The 26,320-nt window shown below is 41.8% G+C and overlaps 1 protein-coding gene across 2 annotated transcripts; it reads right to left on the reverse strand.

The window, feature by feature from the left end:
- Window positions 1–26,050, reverse strand: PARVG (parvin gamma). Of its 2 annotated transcripts, XR_014227940.1 has the most exons (15): window positions 26,025–26,050; window positions 24,945–25,203; window positions 19,964–20,065; window positions 19,364–19,428; window positions 16,165–16,267; window positions 14,947–15,087; window positions 14,410–14,525; window positions 12,693–12,748; window positions 11,769–11,791; window positions 9,762–9,823; window positions 9,580–9,648; window positions 8,272–8,373; window positions 4,472–4,544; window positions 2,908–3,084; window positions 2,471–2,558 (listed from the first exon to the last, which is right to left on the reverse strand). XR_014227940.1 is itself a non-coding variant. In XM_082309706.1 (14 exons), the coding sequence occupies exons 3-14, from the start codon at window positions 20,040–20,042 to the stop codon at window positions 2,479–2,481; spliced, it is 969 nt and encodes a 322-aa protein (XP_082165832.1). In that variant the 5' UTR covers window positions 20,043–20,065; window positions 24,945–25,203; window positions 26,025–26,050; the 3' UTR covers window positions 1–2,478. The 2 variants fall into 2 exon arrangements, 1 of the variants encoding a protein (XP_082165832.1); XM_082309706.1 differs by lacking the exon at window positions 2,908–3,084 and having other exon boundaries at window positions 1–2,558.
- Between the last annotated feature and the right edge of the window lie 270 nt (window positions 26,051–26,320).

A 26,320-nucleotide genomic window follows, 5' to 3' on the forward strand; every position in this document is an offset into this window, starting at 1 on the left:
TCAAATGTAAATAGTGCACTTGTATATTCCACACCAATTTATGGAGTGGGTGCCTGTATGATGGATTAGTAAAATTCTGCAGCGCATTAGGAATCAAAAACAGGCTCTTTATCAAAGTGTTCAGAGACATCAAGCGTGTTATAAATCGGCTTACAGCATAAAAAACAGATTAAAACATTCATTTTTGGTCTCGTTATATTTTTGATTCAAGCACATTAGCTGTCATTTTTTCCGCTGTATGTTTTCAAAAGAATGACTTGTTCATAACAGGTTTAGGCAAGCTGGTGTTGGGAAGGGAATATGATCCTTTCATTTATTAAATACCAAGAACTAGACTTCTCCTGCCAGGACTCTGCAGAAGTACAAGCACCGGATTTACTTAAGCCGGAGGAGTGGACCACAAAACTCAGAACACGCAAAGAAAAATCCAACTGTTTCCTTGAGCAGCAATAACCATCTGACCAGGGCAGCACCAGCTAATCCCCCCACCACTGACTTTTTCATAGCCTCGAGGTTATGCCTAAAGTCACGCGCTGGAAATGACTTCTGGTCACCAGCACCAGGGAAGAGATTCAGGTTGGCTTCCTCGGTGGAAAAGGCCACGCTGCCACCGTATCACCACCAAATGCTCTCCTGCCCCCTCGCCCCTGCTCTCCACAAGCCACATCCTGGTTTTGTCTGCTCAGTAATGATTTATTCTACAATCCGCTTGCCATGTTACAGCAACGGCGGCAGGGATCTGTGAAGCAAGAACAAACTTCTGAGGTCTCCCAGTCAGTTGTCTGAAGCCCATTAAGGAATAAAGCAAGATACCTATGGAGACTTGCACATGAAAAAACAAGTGTTTTTGACTTAAATCATTCAAAACAGCACACACAACTAATTTGCTAGGGAAGCAAGTTGATCTTCTTGTAGCTTATTGGCACCACACATTGGATTTTTCTCTGTAAAAACATAACAAGGTAATTACTGGTGCAAAAAGGATTAGGCCCAGGGCAGTTTGCAGAACTCTTTCATCCAGCAGCTGTGCAGTATTACCATTTTCAAAGGCAGGACTTGAAGACTGATCAGCATTGCTATCTAAGGATCTTCCTTAGGCTGTGTGATCCAGAACCAGACACAACAAATTCTCATCTGTAAATGTCAGCACTCGCACTAGGAAAGCTTTGGTTTCCCATTAACACAGAGATAGAGGATCAGATCAGAGATCAAATGTCAGAGTCACTGACGACAGGAAATTAAATCAGTTTAGATGGAAGCCAAAATAATACCAAAACATCTTTTTTTTAAATTTTAATTGGATCTCCTGCTTTATGCAACGTAAACATGACATAATTTTACGGTCAACGGAGTAGATGGAGGTTTTGAAGGAATTCTGATTTAAGACCCCCCAAGAAAGACCAAGGATAACAGCTAACATAAATTGTGGCTAGCCTCGCTGCATCCAGAGGGGGCTGCTGGAATGCCTGGGGACGACTGCTGGACAAATTCAGCTAAGAGACTCTCAGAGGGGTTTGAGAGTCCCCGCAGCACGAGTACGCCGTCAGAAGCGGCAGAAGCCGAGAGTTTCACTGCTCCCGTCCATGATGGCCTCTACTTCTACTGGCTGCAAGGGAAGCCAGCATCTATCCACCTCCTACCAGAGAGAAAGCGCGGTCGTGTTAGTCACTGCTATAACCTGCTTGACTCAGGAATCGGCATTCCCGCTAGTCAGACATTACATTAGGGCTGCGACAGGCCAGAGCTGGCCACGGTTTGTCATTAGCTTAGCAAGGAAATAAGGGCAACTTTCCACAGCTGTGCAGGAGACCCCTCTGGTACTGCAGAGTCTCACGCCAACATGTTATTCTGGGTCCCTTTTCCATATTCGAGCAGGCAAATGTTGAAACTTTTATCAAACACTTGATAAGTTCAGATTGCATTTCAGCTACCTATTCATTTGGTGCCCAATCCACATCCGCTTGTGTGACAACAGCTGGCCACCTGTGTAAAGAAGGTTTTGAACTTGAGCTTCAAGCATGTCTGCAATCTTCCCAGAGATGCCATGGCGAGTCTTTCACCTCTCTAGTTTCCAGAGTGAATCAGAAGCAGGGAAGTGAGGAGGTTGCCTTAACAGCTTCCAAATTCATCTCCAGAAGCAAAGAATCCACAGTCCAGAAAAAGCGCACATCGCACTTCTTTGCAGCATTAGGGGGGCTCGGAGAGAACAAGAGACGGGCCTGGAGCAAGAGCTACAGCCACGGAATTACACGGTACGCTGGCCCTGGACACACACATACTTACAGTTATTCAGGCAATATATGTGAAACCTTGCATGAATACATACTTGCATATATAATGTTAATACAGCAAAGTGTCAAACACAAGTGCATGCACATAAACAGTGGCAAACAGAGCTGGGAATCCAAAAATCAGACCATGACATGCTAAGGAAAAAAAAGAAGAAAAAAAAAAAAAGCAAGCTCTTGGCCTTGTTCTTCATGTTTCTTTGGTCTTGTATTTGGAATACAAGCAATACAGAATCCGCATTGTAGTCTTCATATCTCCGTTCACAATATCTGTGGATACACAAGAAACAACAAAACCAGATGGGAAGTATTAGCAATCCCTGGAATAGAAAGAGACCGCAACTGCCAAAGACAATCTTCCACCTTTCCCCAATTATAACATGAACTTAGACAATCTAATCGTAACAAGAAGCAACACGGGAACTACAGAGGTAGCAAATTATTTATTTATTAAAGGAACTTAAGGAAAAGGGACCTTCACGGCACTATCTTGCTGGAAGACATGATAAATAATGCATAGTAAGAAATAATTCTTCACTAGCAGAGAACAGGGTAGATAATTTAATAGGACTTCAGTTTTTTATGATTCTTCTATGGCAAGAATCATGTTGGGAATTACCTGACACTATTTTTCTCGTTGTAATGTTTCCATCATGTTTTGCTGCTGTTGGCTGTTTTCTTTTTTTCATTTAGTTTTCAGCTTCCGTGTTCTTGGCTAAACAAACTGCTCTTGTATTTAATAATTGCAATGGAAAAGGCTCACAGATTCAGAGGGTTTACTGTTCTTCTTACAGTGCTGTAAATCACCGCGAGAAAGACTAACAATGAAACACTAGTAAATGAGATCCTTGAACAGTCTAAAGAGCATAGCTGTAATAAGTACCCCTAAATCATATTATATTCAATCACTAGCTGAGGATTTTCCCAGTGAAGCTAAAGGACCTGCAGATGTTGGCACCAATATTTCTTATACTGATCAACTCTGTATTTGAGGCAGTGCAGAATAGCCAGAGGGAAGGAAAGCAAGCATGGGTTTAACTCCTTTCATACAAAAGGTGGATCTCGGCATGGAGACCTGAGCTCATGCAGATTACTCTTTTCAAAGTTAACATAAATAGCTTTCCAAACTCCTAGCTCTATGCAATATGGCAAAAAGCCCACAATTCGTGCATGCCTGTTATGCAAACTGCCAACATCACCAAAGCGCTGGTGGAAAAAGAATACAAAAGAAAAACCAAAGTCCTAAATTCTGTCCTTCCCTCTCCAAGATGCCATGGGTTACGTACTAAACACATGCGCCCACTTGCTTATGAGTAACTAACAGGGGAAGGAGACAGTGCTCTCTAATAAAGATTTGATTTCCTTATTCAACAACAAGCTCTTGAGCTTGATGGAGGAATGATGGGGTGAGGTTACGTGTGCTGCAAGAGGTCAGGCTAAGCAGTCACAGCAACATCCATTAATGTAGCCACATCCCTCATCCCACCAGGAGCTGGTCAAAAATTTTTCTATGGAGCATTTTTTTAATTGGAAAATTGGACTCATCCAAAGGAAACTTTTTGTGTGTGTGTGTGGTGGGGCAAGCGAGAGGAACATGCATGTACACTGACTCAGCAATGAGAGCATTCACTTCGATGTAGGAGATCAAGATTCAGCTCCCAGGTCTGAACTAGGCAGAATAGCAACTTAAAACCCATGAATTTCACTTTCAGGAGACTGACTCAACAGCTCTTCTGGGTTTGAGTAGAGCGGTCAGTGTTTCTGATTTTCAGGACATATCCTGCAAGGTGTCCTCCTCCCACATGAAACAAGTTTGGTTTTAATGCACTAAAACCTTTTATGACATAGGAAAATAGCTTTCCCTCTAGCTCAGATGCTGTAATTTCCCTAGGAGCTGCCACTGGTTTAAATCTTTAACAAATACTGCCTTACTAAACAGTTTAAGTTTAGTTTAAAGTTACTAAACTTACAACAATGCAACATTTTCAGTATAGAAATAAAGATTGTTCAAAACAATTCTCAGCTTTGTTATTATTCATTCTGAATGAGGAGCTATGGGGCAGCCATATAATGAAATGTGTCAGTGTCACACTGCAGAACCTGCTTTCTTCACTTACCATAACTTTTGCTAAGCCAGGATATTAGCAATTCTATTCCAGACAAGTTTGCATGCCATGACTCACCTTCAGAGTTCACAGAAAAATTCAGAAGACCTCCATCTGTCAGCAAGTCCAATGCAAGGTTAACGTTGTGAAGCTGTTGATGAGAGAGAGATCAATAAAACAGAAAGTATTTTCCACCCAATGGTGCAGTGACCAGGAGGCTTTAAAAAGTATTTCTCTAGTAGCTGAAGTAAGATACCGATTCATAAATATGTACTCATATTCATCTCCTTAGCTTTGATGGAGTGTTCTTCAGAATTTCTACCAATTATCATATAAAATCAGATGTAAGATCCATCTCCAACTAAACGTATCCCATGAGGTGGGCAGAAGAATCCATTCATTTAAAAATAGACCCTACATGTGAAAGGCTTGTGTTAATGGATGTTTCCACAGGGAAAACAGGCTAGATTCATCACTGGATCTAATAGATGCATGGAATTTATTTCCATTTTTTTAACAATGCCCATATGCTTACCACATTTGGAACAAACAAAAACGACATAAGGAAAAAGTTCTCTATATTTCACTCAGAATTACGAAGATTGGAAATCTTCCAATCAGCTATTTTTGTGAGCTAGAAGTTTATGCTTTAACATATAAAGATGTCGATACACAATAACAGTAGTGATGATATCCTTAATATTACTCATGAGAAATTAAGCACATGTCTATGAATGAAGGCTAAGGGTTTTTTTTCTGATTTTTCCTCACTTGTTTTTCTCTCCCTTCCCCACATAAAAGCAGCATCACATGCATATGCAGTAGTCATGAATGATTTTTTAAAGTAATATAACATCCCATTACTAGCTTCTTACAGCTCAAGGGCAGTTGTTTACTTGGCTGGTAATTAGCAAGCTCCCTTCCTCTAACGAAGTAACAAGACCTGAACAAACTTCAAATTGTCTCTTTGTACATTCCTTAGGCTACTGAGCAATTTATCCTTCAGGAGGCACATCACAGATGCTGCCGTGCTGCCAATAAGCACAGGCATCCTCCATGCATAAGCCAAGCAACAACTGTCTGCTCTGAAGTGATGCAATAGATTTATGTTTTACCTGGTTCTCTGATTTACAAGTAACGGAGACTGACAGTTTGGATTCAGGCTTGTTTTCTTCCTCTGATAGTCAGCAGCCAAGAGAGCTTAAGCTTATACAGTTCTACACAATTTTCTGATCAGGATGAATAAATCAAATGTTTTCCTAATGAACCAGCACAGGTAAAAAGGATACATTTCCCTCTCCGTAATGCGTATGAGATTTGCAAGGAACGATAACATGCAGATTTCAAAATAAATCTTCAGACAGAAATACTGACAATTACCAGAGAAAGGAAACCTAGAAAAATAAGTCGTTTCATCCAGCCGCGCTTCCAGACTCAAAAGAGCTGGACAATTCTCTAGGATTTACAACTGGACAGAGGTCAGGACATTTGGGGTATTTCATCTCTGGGCTTGTTTTGGCAAAAGTACTGAGTTCACACCGTTTTGATAAGCACAAGGGCCCTCCTTCTTCTTCTTCATCTCCTGACCACACAAAGTTCACCCCTAATTTCAGCCTATTTTGTGATTATATTCTTTGTCTCAGAATACACACCTTTCTATACACATGAATGCCCAGAGCTGGACTTTCTTTACAGTTACCTGTAAACCTCATTTTTTGGTAATAAACACCAAAAAAACCTGCAACAAACCTACCCACGTGCAGTGTTGTCTTCTTGCAGGCAGGTCACCTCCCACATTTCTGCTACCACTTTTCTCACCCCTCCTGTCCCTCTAACACAGGCTCTTGCCCTCCCTGCCTCTTATATTTCGTTTCTATTGTTTCTTCCTCACTATCACTGCTTCCATCCCAATTTCCTCTCCTTGTGATTCACGAGGTGTACATACCACCTTCAAACCTCACGCTTTCAGCTTGAATGAAAGTCAAGGCACCGCATCCATCATAACGGTGCATGTGGTTGTCACCACTTTTATAACACAAATGACATGTTTTAAATCTCAGCAAAGGTTACATTTTCATACCTTACTGTACCAATTAACGTCTAAAATGACAGGGAGTTAGAAAGCACAGGGGAATTGAAAGACGTATTTTATGTACAAATGACAGTTGAACTATGGTCGTTCGATATTTTTAGTTATATTGTCATCCTGCTTTTCATCTTGTAATGAACACCAAAGGAGAAACAAATAGTAAATACCACTTTGGCAAACTGTTCAACAATAAGTCCAGTACTTGGAAGTAACTTTGCTAAAATGAAATTACTAGGATGTAGAGAATTGTACTGAAACAGTACCCAAGCCCATTATATTCTTCTCTGACGCCAGTGACCAGCATGTGCAGGGTAAGAGCTAGAAAGTCTGAGCTCTGATTTGTACCTAAAATGTAGGGGTATCTCATTTCTTAAAAGAGGTCTGTGAGGCTTGAATAGGGCTGATGTAAAAAGAAAAAAGTTATCTATGAAATTTTAAATTAAAAAAATATTCATTGACTTCCTCTGAATAAAGTTACTGGAAATGTTAAAAATTTATTTCCAAGTCAATGGACCACAGCAAACAATTCTGAAAACTGAGCGGAGGAGGAGAAAGGGAAGAAAAGGAAATGCTTTGATTTGTTTGATTCAACCCTTCACAATATATTTTCCAGTTTGGAATCATCTTAGATAAAAAAAAAAATCTGAATTTTCCTAATACTTTTAACAGTTGTCAACTGACAGCAATGATTTTTGACAGAATTTGAACCTAGGTCTCTGACAATTGTGCTTTTAAATGTTTTGATGAAAAGCTCCACAGGAGTATTTATTAATTAATACAGGACCTCTGAGATTTTAATTACAAATAAATACTGCCCAGGGAGATTAACTGCGGTGAGGTCAGGAATCGGATGAAAGCCTCCTCTGTGTGGGGAAGCTGGAATGCAAACCACGCCAGAGGAGAGATTCCCTTCTCAGGCAGCTCTCAAGCAAAAAAGATCCGACACATTTCACCTTCAGAGATCTACTGAATATAACCCAGGAAAAATACCTTAACGATTCTATGATTTTATGTTCAGAGCTATTCAGTGACCCAGATGAAAACTCTCTACCCACACCACAGACAATTTGAAAATATCTCAAATATCTCAAAACATTTCAACATCCTAGATCTGCGGAGGCGGCATTTACACCAGCAGCCCAGCACGAACTACATTCTGGCTGATGACACCTTTTTCTTTTAAAACACCGATGAAATCTGCCTGGTAGAGGTTGAAAAAGGAGTCAAGCAAGTCTGGCGGGGTAGGTTACAGCTCCCTGCCTTAGGGGAGGAAAAGATGTAAATTCTCAAGAGTTCCTAAGCACAGAGGGGACCTTCAAAATGTTCTGCTCACGTGTTGATTGAGGTATATTTCCAGGACAGCGTAAGGAAACCTATAGGGATCCAGTTCTGCTATGCAAGAGGTGTCATCCACTTAAAAATGTTGTTTGCAGGAGAGACTTGTAGGAGATAGCATGTCGGTTCCCTGCCACACAGAGCCTCTGTATTTCACTGGAAGGTTTCAGAAGTATGCATCTGCCTAACAAATGCAAGTAACAATAGTTTGCCTCCCACGAGATAATAATTTTGAAGAAGACACCACCTGTTCCAAGGTATTTTCACAGCACCAAGCGCGTGCATTTGCACTGTCCCAAGCCACCATCCTGCAAACACTGTGCATGCATATGACTTCACATGCAGCAGCAGCAGTTAAAGCAAGAGGCAGAGCTCTTCACTGACATACGGAAGCATGAAATAATACACAAGATACTTGAAGCCTCAAGCGCTAAGTAATTAAATAACAACCTACCATCTCCGTGGTGCTGGCTGGAGTCAGGAAGAAATCCCTTAAATTCAGAAAGTAACCCTCCAGTTGTCCAATTAACAGAAGTAAGATAACTCCATCTGAAAACTGGATGAAGAATGATCTGAATATTATTTATTACGTTGGCTTTTAGTAAACTACTTCGATAAAGGCCATTCTAGCGATAAAGGAATTTAAATGATACTCTGGCAAGCAGACAGCATGACTCAGCTCCCTCAACCCCTTCTACACTGAACGTCGTATTTAGTTACATAAGGCGCCCAAGTTCGTATTAGTAAAAATACAACCTTGTAAGAGGACAGCTATTAAAACAAAATATTCCAGATGTGAAAAGACTTCAGATGACCACAAGTGACAAATGCGTAACTATAAATAAAAGAAAATTGTGCCTAGTGCCTGAGATTTACAACAAAACAGTTGCAAAACTTCCTTTCTCACAGTTTCCCACCAGGAAAACCCAAAAGAGCACCAGAGCACAGCTCCATTTTTCATCCGCGCGGCATAAATCACAGGGACCACCATTGCACCGAGGTTTTGAATGCCTCGGTGCAGTGCAAAGGCACGAGCAAAGCAAGAGCTGTGGGCTGATTTCTCCCGCAGTTATTGCGTGCGCGTCTGCAGAAGCAGGGTAAGAAAAAGGCATGAGGGATGTCCCCGAGCTCATTTCCCATCACTTGCTCACTCCCCGGAGAGGCACGGGGAGGATGCTGCGGCTCCCTGGCTCTGCACGAGCCACTCTCCGCCCTCCCCAGAGGCACTGGCAGCGCAGGAGGACAGCGGAGGTGCGGTTCTGCCTCTCTTCACCAGCGCTCAGGGAGGTGATCCTGAGGTGCCTAACGAGCACTTCTCTTGCAATTTCATGGACTCTAATGAAGCTCGACGTTCAAAGGATGGGACTTTGAAATATAATGAAAATCAGGCCTTCCTACCGTGAAGCAAATCCAACATTAAAAATCACTAAGCACGAGCAATCAACTTGGCTTTCCGCTGAACTGTCAGAACACCTTTATTTCCATCCCGACAGAAAGAGCATCCACAGGAGTTGGGCAGACTCCGAAAATTACTCCCTGTAGCATTACAAGGTCAGCATTCAATAAAAAGCTATATTTTTTTTCATTACTTACTAGCTTCAGAAACTTCAGAGACTGAAGCCCGATATCTTAACCTGAAGCTAGAAATAATTACGCTGCCAAGTTTCAAATTACTACAACAAAAAGGAGGAATCCTAATGGTGAGAGGAAACACTCAAACGGCTGACAAAACATGGTTAACATTCAGCTTAGAGCAGCCTACCTGAGATTCGATGTCTTTCACATTTAATCCTAATTTTCCAACATGCTGGTTGACAAATTGCAAAAATACCTAAAGAAAACAGAAGGGGAGGAGATGGTGGAAGAAAAGGTAACTTTTTTCGGTGAAGTCATGAATTATGTTTTAACTTACAAATGCTGATGTCTATTAAAAAAGTAAATTACCTGTTTTACAGCGTCCAGTTTATCTGGAGCACGGCTAAATAATTCATCAAAGGCATCATCTTCTGCATCAAAACAACATTAATTGGTATTATTTGGAATAACTGTCAGATCAGAAGTTTAAAGTGGCTCCAGAAGGAGAAAGGTGTTCACACCTTACAAGTCAAGGAGGAAGAGAGTCATAGGAAGATGTGGAAAAATCCTGCTTTTGTGTTTATCAGAGGACAGGGTGACAGGCTTCCCTTCAGCCTGACTACATCAGAGAAAACAATTTATTTCATTCGGCTCTGTAATTTTCACCTGCAGAGGTTCTCAAGATTTGTGCTGCCACCAGTCTGCGCAATGGCTAAGTTTCGCATCTCTACAGTTTCTCTCTTTTCAATTATGTTTTTTTAACCCTGAACCTCTGGGATAAAATATCGTAAGCAGAAAAGAAGAGCTATACATTTTACTGCTCTCCCCCAACAGAAACGTCAATTACATCAAGTTTGCAGAAAAACAACCCCCTTCCTTCAAAAAACCACAAACTAGATATTGGGTGTGGAGACACTGCCCTTCCTCTCAAAATTCACGGACCTCAAAAATGACCAGCGCCGCCATCCAGTTTAAAGGCAGGCACCGAGCCGGTGCCAGCAGCGCTGCTCCAGAGAACTAGCACGCGTTTAAAGATTTCAAAGGAAATGAGATTCATCGAAGTCCCTGTGAACGCCCACCCTCACCTCCATCTTCTGCCCAGGTTTAGCGAAAGCAGGACACACCTCCTCATGGTAACCCGGCCACAAGACTGCTCTGGTTGAAGCATGAACAAAGCATTTGAAACACCCTTAAAAATCAAGGGCACTCTGGCAGCATAACTAAATGGAGAACCAGTTTCTAAGGTGCAGGAAAGCAAAGGCAGCTTTGCTTAAGGAAGATTCCTTCCAAAAGCCAGTGACGGAGAAGCCTCCGCTACAAAAGGGTTTCCTTGGGTTTCTCCGTTCTCCTGGTTAGGGGTTTGCTGCAGGAGCAATGGCGGGGAATAGGTGAATCCATCAAACAAATCACTGAGCAACAGTCTGAAACCTGCAACAGTCTTGCAAACTAGAGAGCCCTCTTCTGGAGCCACGCTTTGGGATTTCTCTCTTTGTTAAGCAAGCTGTGTTAAAAATAGACAGAGGCAGCATTTTGAAGAGTGAATGGCAGATTTCTCTTTCCAGCAGAATCAGCCCACTGGAAGAAGCACCTAATTACAGGGTTGGTTTTTTTTTCACAATTTCAGCCCACACTGGAGGCCACTCAGTGGAATAAGTGATAAACATGATAGAGTTTGCACCTCTGCAAAGGATGAAAATGCTAACATAAAGGGCAGCAGAGAATTAAAACGGTTGCCATGATTCATTAGGGAAGCAACATGCTCCTTCGCAGCAAGGAAGGGCAGCTCACACTGAAGCCTGAGCAGTACCCACACCTTCTGCAGGCTCTGCACACGTGGACGTTTTTCACCTCAAGTGTTTCCCAGCCCCCAAAAGCCCCAAGGGTAAAAATCTCAGGGGACATTGGTTTTACTGAGCTGCCGTCTGTAATCGAGCACCAGTAGAGTTCAAAATCTTGTTTGCAAACTGGAAACTACATTGACACTGGTAGCACCAAGAAGCCCAGTTCTCAAGCCATTATACTCATAAATAGTTCCAACAGTGAATGAGGTCGATGCGTAAATCCAAGACATACTTTGTCCCCCAGCCAGGCCTTCTCTGTTGGGTTATCAACCGACTGTATCATTTCTTCTCTCACCTCCCGTTTGTTACCTGTAGTCCACGGGCAAAGCAAACACCCAATTTCCAAACTATATTGTGTTGATATGAACACACATTAACCGAAAACATTTGGAGAAAAACACTAGGGAAAATCCACGGATCTTCATTAACTCTAGTGGCAGCATACTGATTTTATCATGAGGTAAAAATGGATCAGAATGTGGTGTATAACAGCACATAATAGCGAAACACTGAACTTGGCAATGCCAGTACTTACTTGACTGTGCTTCTAAATTCCCTCTAAAAGTACAATAAAAAAAAAAGTATTAGAAAAAGCATTCAGCAGAACTAATCTTATTCATAAGTAAAGCTTATCTGAGCCATCAGCTGTCTTGTAAAGCAGGAGATACAGTACAAAGTGCCCTTAACTTTATGTCAGAGTAACTTTCCAACAGACATTTTCAAGTACACTGGATATCTGTATAGGCTCTTGAAATTATATGAGATTTTAACTGGCCCACAGACAGATGAACATTTATTTTATAAGCACAATCCATAATATCCTCTTCCAATAAGCTGCTCATGATATTAGAATTTGAAGATGTTCTAGCATATAAAAGATGATAGTAGGAAAATCTGTTTCTAGTGCCTGGGATGATGTCCATATTTTCTCAGTTTACAAATGGTATCCTACTACTTAACTCCTTTAATAATGACAGCACCTCACATTCAGCAAGCTCAAACTGAAGAACTGCCTCCTTTCTCTTTATTTAATGACACAAGAGCAATAAGTTAATAGGAGATTTAAACCACTATGGCTTTACAAAATTTCCAGTCTAGTCTGGGACAGGTAAATTTACAGCACTGGATTTTCATTATTATATTTGTTATTATATTCCACAGCAATGACAAGCACTAAACCTCAGAAATAGTCATACATATTATTTTAGAGAAGTTTATATAAAGAATAAAGCAGAAGGGTATTATACCATAATACCCAATCTGGAGAAGGGGGAAAAAAAGACAAAAAAAAAAAGGGGGGTGGGGGCAGAAAACAGAGAAACAGTTCACATGCATATGCATGCCTGGGTTTACACTTTTTGTCATCATCATGATCCCAGCTATTTTTTCTAAGGGGGAAAACACCCACAATATTTCCTTTCTGATTGACAGTGTGAAAACCAGATATATCCCCTCTTACTTGTTTTCTGTGATACATTCCACCGCACTTGCTGTCTTTAATCCTCTGGAGGTGTTCTGTTAAAAAGACAATAAATATTTTTGGTTTTGTTACAAAAAAAAAATCTGAAAGCATTAATGAGGCTTTCATGAACTGTTCGCCACCTTAAATGATTACCAGAGGGCATTTAGTCAAGAAGTCCAGTACAATTCGTACAGGCGCTTTGAGAGGCTGCTGCTCCCTTCTGCTCTTTTTACTCTTCAACCAGAAATTACCTACTTCGCATCAGAGGATGCTAAAGGAGAAGCACGTGGTCCCTCAGCTGGTGAAGTTCAGAGGCTGGCACGTTCGCCTGGAGACCTGATGAATGCATCAAGCTGCTTTGGGCAGGCAGGGATTTCCTTGCACACCTCACTGCATTAAGGACTCTTCAGTTTTACAGCACTGGAGGTGGTCACCTCTGCCTTACAACAACCTCACGAGATGGCCTGCCACCCATTGATGAATCCTCCATGCAGAGGACTGAGGTTTGGTAGGTTGATTAGACTTAGGTTGGGAATTGTTACTATTTCTGAAGCCACTTGGGATCTTTGCTTAAGTCCTTGTACTTTTTCTCCTCTATATAGATCTTAGTACTCCACATAGCATCAAAAAACCAGTGCTTCAACCCAACTGACAGTCTGAAGAGACAGGAGAGGACGGGCACGCCTGCTGCTTTATTCAGGCACCTGGCAAACATCTCTTCTCACAGAGAAGTCTTTGGTGTTTGCCACTCTCCCCTTTTAGGCAGCTCCCATAAGGCACTGGATGGAGGGCTGCTTTACTCAGATTCTGGGTTGTCACTGATGAGACCGACACGACAGGAGCATCTGTCTGTGGGCAGCAATGCGCAATTTGGACTCCCACCGGATACCAGAGGGACCACCACTCCTCTGCTGAAGTGCTCGGCTGGGATGGGGCCATAACGGCTGCCTCTGCAGAACCAGGCCCCAGAAGAAGCTGTCCCTCCAGGACACTTTTAAACCTCCTGAAGTGACATGCATAGCTCAAGGGCATGCTTCGTTTCAGTTCCAGTTATGATCCCTCAAAGAGGGAGAGCACTAGGTCATGCCATACAGGCCGTGTGCTGGGCTCCCAACACCACTGAATTGCAACCCCTCTGTTAAAACTGTAGCACAGCGGTGCTAATTTCTGCAATTATATCCCAAACTGTTGGATATTTGATGTTCTCCTAAAGTCCCAGAGTTGACTGTAAGAAACAAAATAGAGGAAGGAAGCATGTAGATCTCAGTTTGTAGAAAAAAACCACCAATATGTGACCCTAATGGAGGGGGAGCAAAAAATCCCTTCCTCTAACAAAATAAATCCTCAGCATTAAACTAGTGTCACAATTTACGAGTGCAGGCTTCTATTTTAAAGCACTTAGAGACAGTAACAGCAGAATTTCTTCTTTTTCTTCTTTACAGAGATCAACAGCTGTTTTCAGTTTGGACCATTCCTTTTTTGGATCAAGGAGAAAAAACAGCATAGTATTTCTACCCTTTTAAAGAAACAGCATCTGAACTGAGCCCAAAATGATAGTCTAGTCCAGCAAACTCAGAAATTAAAAGGCATGGTTCACAGAAAATGCAAGTATCTCTTTCACATCTGCACACGCATTTCTCCCCAATTCTAACCAAACTAAGTCTTGTGAAAGGTCTCTAGTATGTACTGTAAGAAATATTAAAACTATGATTACCTCAATGGTGATTGTTTCTACTTGAACATTTGGAGGCATGGCCAGGTCAGGTTGGAAGTGCTTGGCTATTGCAACCAGAAGATGCACTGTGCTCAGTAAGTCCTTTCTCAAGATAGCTGTTTCATGTAAAGAAAGAAAACAATGTTTAGTGTGCAAAACAAGTAAATCTCATTCTAATATCCTAAATTTTCCCTGTGCAAAGGATCCCAGAGTCATGGAGGGCCATAACACAGGTGGGACATCAGACTGGGGTTTATATAATATCACAATTCAGCAATCCCACACCCTAAAAGTCCTTTTTGTGAGACATACACACAGATGCTGAGGGCTGTTAAGTGGTCAATAAGCCACACGCTTAGAGGATGCAGCTTGCATGACCCAGTCAGGGTCAGATATCCATGTCTCACTTGTGATTCCCCTAGTAATTGAAAACAGGTTTTTTAATTACTGTTCTGGCACCCCTTTGCCTCACAGCAGCCTTATAGCAGAGGAAGCCCCATGATGGATAATTTTCTCCAATTTCACTTCTGCACCTACATTCCACACTCCATTTCAGCTGACTTTCTTCCAGTTGCAAACACTTAGCCACAGCATCCAGAATCACAGAGAGTTTCTGTCGCTGTTTTTTTTCCGTTAATGCGATCTTGTCAACATCCAGCTTGAGAGATCCTAGGTTTTCTTTGACAGAGAGTCCATATGAAGGAGAAGGATGTGTTTTAACACCACCATAGGAAAAAAATAAAAATAAATCAGAAACATAAAATGACAGCAAAGCACACAAAGTCTTGTTTTAAACATTCAATACCACTTAAATAGCTTCCACAGACCCACATCCCACAGCTGTGTGCCTTTTTAAACTCCTACGTTCTCTGAAAGCCTCAGTAAAATCAGTGAAGCTCTGTAAAAGGGAGAGGACTCCAGTCATTCCTTGCAGCATCATGCCCCAGCCCTAGCACTCCACGTTCCTCCTTTTCCTACTAGAAGCTACAGGAATCAAATGAGTGAATCTTTCCTGTAGACAGTGCACAGAGGTGATATTGACTCACATACATATAGAAGAAATCCCAGCTCATTACTCAGGCAAGTAAACTGTGAAAATAAGGCAATCCTATTCACGCTGCTGTCCTCAGCCTTGGTGAAAAGGAGATACTATTTGAAAGACATCCCCCAAAGAGAGTAAAAGGGGACAGAAAAACAAAGTAGGGGCAGGAGAGATGGAGAAATAGAAATGGACCAACAGGCTGTTCCAAGAGGTTATATGTTTATACAAGCACCTGGTAGTGTAGAGAACCTCTCAGATTTTCATCAGTTTCAGCTCAGTGCTTTAGATCTAGAACTTTTTTTTTTTTTTTTTTTTTTTTTTTTTTTAAAAAGCAGGAAAACATATAAATTATAGTGCTGATTCCATCCAATGTTTCTGGTAGCTTCACAAGCCACCTTTGTGCTCCTGGCTTATGAAGCCCTCCTTCCCTTCAGAGGCACTATAATTTCACACTTCGAAGTTAACCTTTTTATTATGTTAACTAGCAGCTAAAAAGACTTTCGTAGAAGAAAAATAATTAAATAAAAACAGTAGCGGATCATCAGGCATTTGTTCAGAATTACAGTTATGTCAGATGATTCACAATGCCCTTTTCCGTTAGTGAGAAGCGAAACTCCAGCAGATCACTGCTACTGCGATTTGCGAGGTTTATTCTTTGATCTGGAAGTTCCTCCATGATGTGTTTGCGAGCTAAACTCAAAGCAGCAGCTTACCCAAAAGATGATGAAGTACCAGCCCATCATACAGATCTTCTTCCAGACTTTTGACTACTATGTGTTCCTCTTTCAGAGTTGTGTTAATCCAGTCAATCAATAACTGAGGAGGAAAACAAAGCAGCTGACAATTATATTTTTGTTGCTTAGACAGTATAGCACTCAGTGCTATATTGTATTTCACCTTTCTCTTTAGTCCCTTATCTCACATCTTGGTTTGCTTTCAACCTCCACTTCCTTTGTGCTTTCTGGTTGTTTTTTTAAAGGGAAGTTACGTATCAGTTAGTTCTCCCTAATAATACAGGGCTCATCATTGGCCAATTTGGGGCAAATTTTCAAGTGAGACAGATGTCTCACAAGTCATATTCCTACAAATTTTGTAGAAATAGTTACACAGGTGGAGAGACAGACCCTATTCCCACTTCCATCAGGGAAAAGGCTGCAGAGTACACTTCCCAAGCCCTGCCTTTATTAGACATCAGAGAATTCACATAGAAATTCAACTGTCTGACAAAAGTTTCTAAGAAAAGAGGCTTCACTCATTCTTTTGGCTGTTTCTTGTAGTCATCCATGTTACTAGCACTCCTCCCCTTCCTCTCCTGTTTTTGTTTTCTTTTTCTTTCTGCAATTTTATACTAATCTGTCTGCAAATACCATTTGGGGTGGGGGGAAGGAAGCATTTTGTTTATCCGCTTTCTTACATCGCAGTCCTTCCATCGCCCTTTCCAATATGCTTCCTGCCTTTGCAAGGGGACGTTGGCCAGGAAGCCAAGGGCAGGCTACAGCTGGAAAGGAACCACGTTCCCAGTTACATCCCTTGGGCCCTGCAGCCCTTTCCTTGAGCACTGAGCTCCTACAGAGGAGACCAAAAGACCTCTGCAGCGTTTCCCCAAGCATGTGTTTTATCCACATATATTAATGAAAAGGGAAGATGAACTGCTGAAGCAGAACTGAAGAGCAGTAGCCCCAGCTGGCTGTTAATGAGAACCTCTCGAAAGAGGGATGGGTATTGCTCGTATTGCTATTATTGCTACAAGTGAGTGTCTGGGGTTTGCTGTGGGGAGAATATCCTTCTCACTCACTGTAAACAGAAGAGAAAATTCATAGCAGATCCCTTTATGTTAGCCAACATTAACAAAAATGTGAAAAGCAGTTTGAATTAAAAAAAAAAAAAAAAAAAAAAAAAAAATCTCTGAGATGCTTGAAACCGCACAAGAAACAAAAATGCCTGGCTCTGGCACTTGCCTGAACTGAGAAGCTGTCAAAGTGTTTGTAATATACTCACTTCCTCAGCTAAGAATTAACAATAATTTTCTAGAGCAGAAACCTGTGCTCCTCAGCTAATGCTTTCAGCTTAAGACCTAGCGATTCTTTAGATATGCGAGGGATAGAGTGCCACCTCAAACTAACGGCACGACCAGATGGAGGTCAGAAAAGCAGAAAGTACTGCTGAGTACAGATCTATGAGCTCCCTCGTTTGCTATCTCAGCTCTGAACAGCCACCTCCACAGCCTACAACTCACACAACTCTGCTTTCAGTCCAGTTGTGGGGGCCCCACTCAGCTGCAGAGCAGAGTCTTGTGTCTAAAAATGAACAAATAGGGAAAGGAGAAAAGGAATACTTAAAGAAGTTTGCTTCTGGCTTCCAAATGCAACCATCTTCTATTTTACACGCAGTTCGGTATTTATAGTAACTACAGCGAGCCGTTTCACATTCCCTAGTTCCCCAAAGCCACCTCAAAATGAAAACACAGTGGAACAGAGTCTTTCTCCCAAGTGAGTTTCTTTGCTTCCCTTTTTCTTCCCTTGAAGATACGTCCCTGTCCCCCTCTCCACCCCAATCTCTTCTCTAGAGGAGCTATGAACTCTTTCGATCAAGAAGGCAATCCGTGGCACCGATGGGCACCCGGAGGATTGCCTCCCTTGGGACCCAATTTCCACCTCCTCATCATCCAAAGAAAAGAAATCAGGCAGTGAAGAATATTGTTTCAAGAGTCTCTGACAGGCAATGGATTAAGCACGGAAGCTCACAGAAATCTTCATAAACTGAGGAAAGCTCTTCATTTTTGGCAGTCTGGAAAGAACAAATTCAGTGTCTCTGTAGACAACATAATTGCATTTTGCAGCACCACCTTTCAGATCTTCTCTTTTGTATAAAAACGTTATGAAAGCCTGACACAAAAATTAAATCTTTTTGATCAAATGTGCACAAAGGTTTAAGAAAACGTAATATAGAAAAACACATATTTATGGATTTATGAATGCCATATAATACACACATCAGCATGTAGCCTAAGCTGGTTTTCAGAATATTTATAACAATTTTAGTACCTCTGTAACGCAAGAAGTGCTGGTCTCAAAAGAGACACGCCACTTTTCTTCCAGGAGATTTCAGTATGCTAGCCTTCCCCTGGGCTGTGCCATTAGAGAAACACGGTGATTGAATGCACAGGGGAGATTTTCAAAATTACTTGGAAATGCAGTACTTCCCCATGAAATAGGATTCATCCTTCACAGTTACCTCAAGCAGACAACGTACCACGCAACAACTTGAAAGCTTTTCTCCTGACTTCCAGTGGTGACTTACTTCACCCCTTCTCCCTCTGCTCTATGCTATCCTTGGCAGGCTGCATCGCAGCCGAGCCAGCTGCCACTGGTGGCTGGCAGACAGGAGGTAGAAGACAAGACAGAAGACTTGCAAATCAGCACAGCAATCCTAAAACTTGTTAGCATGGGATGAGGACAGCAAACTTGCATGTAGCTGAACATCTCTCTTTAGCCACAGCAAATGCTGATGTGAGTTTGCTTTCAATCATGGTCTTCTGTTCCAGATGGATTCCCTTTGCTATTACAAATGAAGTAGCAACCGGGTACTTCTGATGTGACTCATGTCCCAGGTTAGGAGAGATGTCATACAAGAAAAAACTCGGTTTTTAAATCTACGCTCCACTTTACACACGGCAGTGACCACTCTCGGGTGATGCAGGCATTTGAAGCTTGGTCCTGTACAACCCCAGCCACTGTGGCACTGTGCTTAAGCAAAAGCTCTGGTTTACTTGTGTGGAGCCCAAGTGCCAAAAGCAGAGCTCATCCCCACCCGTAGACAGTGGGGGACCGGGGCCAAAGAGCTGGGTAATTTACAGGGCTGAGCATTAACACAACAGGTTAAAACAACTTGAGGTTGTAAAAGAAATGGTACCAGTTTTAATTCTTCCAATTTGGGACTGTTGCTTGAGGTCGGTTTTATGAGTTTCTTCTTCTCACCTATGAAAGGAAGCAAACAACTATCAGATTACATTACAATTATCAGATATCAGCACTACAATTATCAGATATGACTAATGCAAGTTTGCTGTAAAATCTGCTGTCAGTTTAACATTACCCAACATCACTAATTGCCATATGTAGAAACACTGTCATTTTATATTTTAACTGATTCTTTATGAACGAGAAAATGGTATATTAGACTATAAAGACTGCTGTTGGAAATTATGTTTCAATGTAATTCGAATCAGTAAGATCTAGACAGACAATTCTGGAAAGAGGAAAACAAACTTGGCCAGATCCTTATGTGTGAAATTCAAATTTCAGTTAAAGAATCAGCTAGAATTTTTGTTGCTTCTTCATGATCTGCTTCTAGAGAGTCAGCAGCCAAATTACACACACAGAGCTTACTTACTGCTGATAAAACCATGGGACCACTGCTGAAAAATATATGATTCATTTGTACTGCTTAGTTCGCTTAGTTCTTCAGGTCATTCCTTGCACTTTTTTCTGTCCTGGTTCATGAAGTACATACCCTGAGCAATGGCATTCTCGGATAGGAACTGATCAAGTGCAGCAGGCTGTGTAAACACATTTAAAAAGTCTGGATCCATTGCCTTCTCTCACTCCTTGTAAACTGGTTAAAAAAAAAAAGGGTGGAAAAGGAACATGAGTAAAGGCATGTAAAGATCAAAATCAGTGCTAAGAAGAAAACAAACAAACTGAAGGGGTTTTTTTCAGTTACTATTTCATGACTGGTGGACTGCTTTTTAAAAAAGAAATCTGAAAATGTACTTAAATGTGTGTAAAGAAAAAGTTAAAAAGAACTTTCCTTTTTTCTGTTAATCATCAAAATATAGGAAAAAATCCCTGAAGTACTAAAACTTGCTTTAATTCCATCTAATTCTGTTTCATCTGAATTAGATTAGTAAAATCCTATTTCAAATGAAATGAAAAAACTTTTGGTTCCTAGGTATCAATGGATATCTGCTATAAAAATGACCAATACTTAAGAAGCATTAAATCAAGAATACAGTAGTTAAATTACTGGTTAAGCTTATAAATATAAGCAGTTTCCTTTATTAGACCAGCCAGTATAGCTGTGGGACAATGACACGTTTCTGGATAGACAATCCCATCTTCATGTTATATTAAGTTCCATGGTTTCTCAAAGATTTTTTTTTCTTTTAAACACAGATTGGAGAACGACCTTCCTTCCCAACCCAGATGTCCTCAAATGAAAGCAGAATGACAATACACAATACAGAGGTGAAAATACCTCGTCAACAAACACAAAACTATGGGCGAGGTTTTCCAAAAGAGCTAGGAGTCGTGTTGGAGGACAGCAGAAGTCAGAGAAAGGAATGGGGTTGTTGGAGCTGGGTGGAGAGGCTGCATAGCCATCCATACGCACTGTCCTACCAAACACACAGCTGAAGTTCATCTCTATTAACAGCAACTATCTATAAATAAGAGGCTGGCAATGTATCTCCCACTCTTCTAGAAGCCACAGCTCAAAGCACAGTGCAAGCGGAGACGAGCCTGATTTTTTAACCATGGGTATGTAAGGCTGTGCCATGCTGCCTACACAGACAACACAAAAAACAGAGTCAGGCTCTATAGGCAGCTTACATGGTAGGAAATGTTCAGTTTTAAGTGCTTGCTTTTGCAGTCTTCATGTTCGTGTAAAGGTTTTTCAGTCAAGTCCACAAGACTAAGAGAATGAGAATGCTTTAGCTTGGCAAAAACTAAAAGTCAATAAAAAAATTACAGATAGTAGAATCTGAATAGTCTCTTTTACAAACTGTATTATGATGCAAGAAGTAGGATGGTTCTTTATGAAATCAAATGTATATTGATTTAAGAGCAAGAAATCAGAGTTATATACTGCAACTGTACAAATAAATGGTTGCCTGCAGAGGTGAAGGGAACTACAGAAGGATCACGGCTCTGAGCCCTGGACAATCATGGCAACGTATGGTTTGTGTCATGGCAGCATCTGTACCAGCATGAGTAACAGATCTCATCTTTCCCAACAGTCCTAAAATCTATGAAAGCCAGAGCAGAGAAGACAACGATACGATGACCAGGAAGACTTTGTACACTCCTCTGAATCATCACATCCCAGCTGCTGCTGGAGACAGGGCACCCAGCGCGATGGACTGCTGCTCTGCTCTCTAATTGGGAGTGCTACCTGCTTGTGGATGGGAAATGCTCTCTCCTCTCTCTGAAGTTCAGTGCTGCAGGGCCACTGCAGGAGGGGGGAGGCTGACTCTTTTTGTTCTTTTTTAACAGAAAGCAAGATGCCCCACATTGGAGGTTCACACAGGAGAGGACTCCTACTGTCTACCTGAGATGTCTGTTTAGGATCCCTGTCTCTCAAGGCCTCCTCTGTAATCAGTGGACATGGACAGGCACTTTTAAAGAGCAATCCAGAGCATTTAAACAAGGGTCTTGCCCTGGCTTGCATTTTTCAGTTACCTCCTTCATTCTGTTACCAGAAAGACAGTCTCAGCTGCTACTGCAGGTGCCTGAAGTGAGGTGCTATGGTGACCCAGCCCTACAAGCACAGTAGAGCAAGAGAGATGCTGCAAGTGCTGTTGCACGCTGCCCACAGAGACACCTCCAAAGTGACATTTCTCTCTTTGATAGCTTTATACACCAAACACCATGGTGCCGCTCTGCAGGCTCGCTCTCGCATATTTACTAAAGGCTCCAGTCAGAGTGCATTATGAACATGTACTTTAACATGGATTTTGCCAAGCCAAGAATATTGGTAGAAAATAGCGATTGGATGCTTTTGCACATTGGTCTGGTAAAACAAGTTACAACAAACAAGTACAAAATTCCCAGCAAGCCACTAGGGGGAAGGGTCATGAGAGAATTAGTTTCATTATGGTGGCTGCAAATCTGAATGCTCTCTCTAGAAAGGTGCTTGGTAAAATAAGATAGGAGAAATTGAGTCATTTAATGCCTGAGGAACAACTGAACTATCTGAGATAAGACTGACCAGATAAAATTAACCAGGAGAGAAAAGTTAATTAATACAGAGCAACCTAAGGACAACTTACTTTTAAACTAGGTTTCTGACAGCTTTTATGCCTTGGGAAGTCCTGCTTATAAGTCTTCTGTAACAGACTGTGTAAACCACAACTTACACTAACTCAGCTTTGCTGCAATACTCAACTTGTGTATCTCTTACTTCCTTTGACTATTTACACATCAAAGTGATGTGTACTGCCTGCTGCATCCTTGGTCTCTGTTTGGCCAAGGAACCCAAACATCAGAAGCCACTCATTAAAATTTGGAAGCCTGTAAGAAAAGGCCCGAAATTAAGAATTTGCAATAGCCTAAGTTATACCCCCTAAGGCCTCAGTCCTGTGTATCCTACTCAGTCAGAGTGTTAAAATTGTTATACTGGGTAAAACTAGCTTGCATAGTATCCAGTCCCTTACAGCACCCAAAAGCAGAAGCTTGGCGGGGGGGGAAACCATAAACAGAGCAAGTGTATACAGATACTTCCCTACAACACTTCAACAGCCTGCAGCTCAGCCTTCCTAAATCAAAACTGGGGTCCTGGTAATTAGAAGCTGTCAACACATTTACTTCCCATGAACTTCCCATTTACCCCTTGAATACGCGTATCTCCCACCATACAGCAGTGAGGAGCCGAAAAGCGTGGCTTTTCCTTGCGTGAAGCACCACCTCCTGTGGCTTGCTCTGACCTGCCACCTGCCAGCTTCCCCTGAAGCTCCCCACTACCCACAGCACAAAGGAGACCAACGGATTCACGTTCTTCACGGCACTGCGTTACTACTCCATGTTACCGCTGTATTACTATCCTACACCCTCAACAGTCATCTCTTTCGGAAACTGAGGAAGCACAGCCTACATCTTGGTCGTCCTTCAGAGGGGAACCACTCTGTAGTACCTTTAATCATCCCGGTCGCCCTTTTCTGAACTCTCTCCAGCGCTACCGCATCCCTTTTGAAGCGCTGGGAACCAGACCTGCACAGATTTAGGGAGGTGCACCACAGCGTTTGCTGCGTTGTCCTGCATTCCTCTTCTCCCAATTCCTAACGCTGTTTGCTTTTTTGATCACTGCTGGCCATTGAGCTGACATCTTAATGGAACTATCTATTATATCCCCAAGATCTTATTGCTAAATAGCAACGCTCCGCTCAGTGCCCATCATTTATCTGGAGAGCCGGTATTGTTTTTTCCTCCATGTGTTTCACCTCACGTTTCACCTCATATTTAACGACATTGATTTCCCACAGCCATTTCAGAGCCTGAGAACTGCCGTTCCTTAGCATTTAAGAGACTCATTGCTTATTAGTCATAATTAGCATTCACAAGCAATCCTTCATGTTGCAAACTGCATTTCTGTGAGGCTTGGTCCTAGACAGCAGCCTTTCAAAGAATAACATACTGCAGGAACAACATAAAATGCAACATGACTGGCTTTGGACAACTTCTTGGGGTTAGCTGTTTAATGAGAAACAGGAAGGGGTGGAAGACTGGGTTCTCACACGCAAGCTTCCATGTTTGCTGCAGCCAGCCTCTGCAGCCCATCGTTCAAATTTGCTATTCAGAGCTGTGACTGACATGCTGTTTGTTCCAGCCTCCATCCTCCTGCACGCGATATTTATCAGTACTTGGAGAAGAGATCATTGTAGGAGACAACTGCTTGAATACTGATTGTAGAGGCATTTCATGATGACATTTTTAAATAAAATTGAGGTTTAATTACTGACTATTCAAACAAAATGGCATAATGTGGTCCTTCATTCTCCGAGAACGTCATAGATGTACAGGCTTGTCTGTTTTAAAGTCAAGAGGTGTTTTATTTCTCCTGTGCCACCTGCTGAGGCAGCCAACAAGTGAATTTTTCTTAGGCCAAGAGCTAGACTACTGCACAACATTGCAACGCCACAACTACTGATAAAACAACTAATTCTCTAGTTGGGTCAGATCAGCTCACTTTTCCTCCATGAGTCTTCACACAGTCTGGCTCCCAGATATCCCTGATATATGATATAAAGCATTAATGAGCTACCAGTGGTCTCTGGCATACAAACTAGCTGGAGAATATGCACAAGGCACTTACCGACGTTACCAAATTGTTTCAACCGTTTTATTTCCTGTTTGAAAAGACAAAAGCCCTACTCCGCATTAGCTCAAACACATTTTCTAGGAACAGTTGTCTAAATAGATCACACAAAAGCAGGGAACAAAAACCAAGTGGGAATGTTAATGTTAATAGTAATTTCTGCCTTCAGAAAACCCGAATTAAAAAATAAAAAAGAGAATATGTATTGCATGCCCAGTTTAAAACTTACTTTTACTTCCTTGTTTAGTACCAGACCTTTCAAGAGCCATTTTTGCTCATCAGCATCAGAAGAGATGTCGTCTTAGCAAGAACAATCCACGTGGACACAAAAAGTCTTACAGGTTAAAAAAAAAAAAAAAAAAATTTAAAAAGCACCCCAAAAAGTCCCTTTTCCCAAACTTACTATTCTTTCCTCTAGTAATTCTCCAGAAGCTCTTCCAAGATCTCCTCACAGCAAGCACGATGAAATTTATGGGTAGAAGGGACGGACCCCCAGGCTCGGAGCGTCCTGCGCCGAAGCTGCAGGCTCCCATGCAGGGCAGCGCGAGGCAGGCAGAGCACGCAAGAGGGAAGCTGCGCCGTGCGGTGCTGGCTACTCTTAAAAATGAAACCACAGTCGTATCCGGAACTTAATTGTCTGTGTGCTTGGTCCCTGCTGGAGACTAAAATAAACAGAAATACAAATGCAGGAAACATGCAACTCCTGAAATACCAGAAAATATTAGAAAGATACGATCATTCTTCCATGGTACTGCATGGCATGACTGTTTGCTAGCCTGCGTCTTTGGGGCGACTCCCAGTGCACTTTTTCTTTGAATGTAATAATAAAACAGCCAACAACAGACAAAATCATCATGCTGCATCACACCTTGTACTCATGGTCCTTTGAGCATTTTATAAAGCAGATCAGCACTACTCTAGCTACCTGGTAGGAGAAACCTAGGCAGGAGGAGATTAACTCATTTGTCCTTAAAGGGCTAGTTAGCCATACCAGTCCCCAAAACACTCATCTGAGACAAGAATTATCTCCACTAGGCAGTGCTGCTGCTCTTCCTTCCCCTTTCCGTCATTAATTAAAGAGGGAAAGCTCCCTACAGCAACCACTTTCCCTTGGACATTTCCTTCAGGTACCAGTTACATTCGTTAACTCTTCCGGAAAGCAAAAGCAACTCTGCAGTCCTCCACGAAATCCCTGAACGAGGCAGTAGACAGCCACGCTAATTAAGCTGGTCTGGTTTAACGCTGTTAAGGGACTGACTCCTGTGTTTAGCTGCATGCCACAGACAAGAACGGACAGTTTGGCATGAGCTAAATGGGATAAAGGAAAGTGGGTTGAAAACAGATTTCCAGCTGCCATGAATTCCTAGTAACTGAGAACTTAACCCAAAAGCCTTAATCAAAGGGCAAACTTAACTGTATTTTCTAAGCAGATACCAAGCACAACAATACATCAAATTAGCGAAGACCCAGGGTACCTTCTTACCTATGCAGAAGTGCATGCCACAGCCTAGAAACGCAGTAAGTAAAAAACAAAAGGAAGGTACAGTTGGAGATGCTATTGGGAACTTTGGACAAATCCAGTTTCATATCAGCAGGCAGAGGGAGCAGGAAGAATGAAACACTGAGAAATCCACCTGTAATTACTAGGTCTCTCCTTACTCCAACTGGCAACTCAAAGGACTTCTTTCTTGAAAGCCTCGTTCGCAGTACAGCATGTCAGTGCTAAAAGAACAAGTCTGAAACACACATGATGGACAAGCATCATTTTTCCTCCAAAAA

Source organism: Platalea leucorodia (genome assembly GCF_965183815.1).
Source record: "Platalea leucorodia genome assembly, chromosome: 4".
NCBI classification, from domain to species: domain Eukaryota; kingdom Metazoa; phylum Chordata; class Aves; order Pelecaniformes; family Threskiornithidae; genus Platalea; species Platalea leucorodia.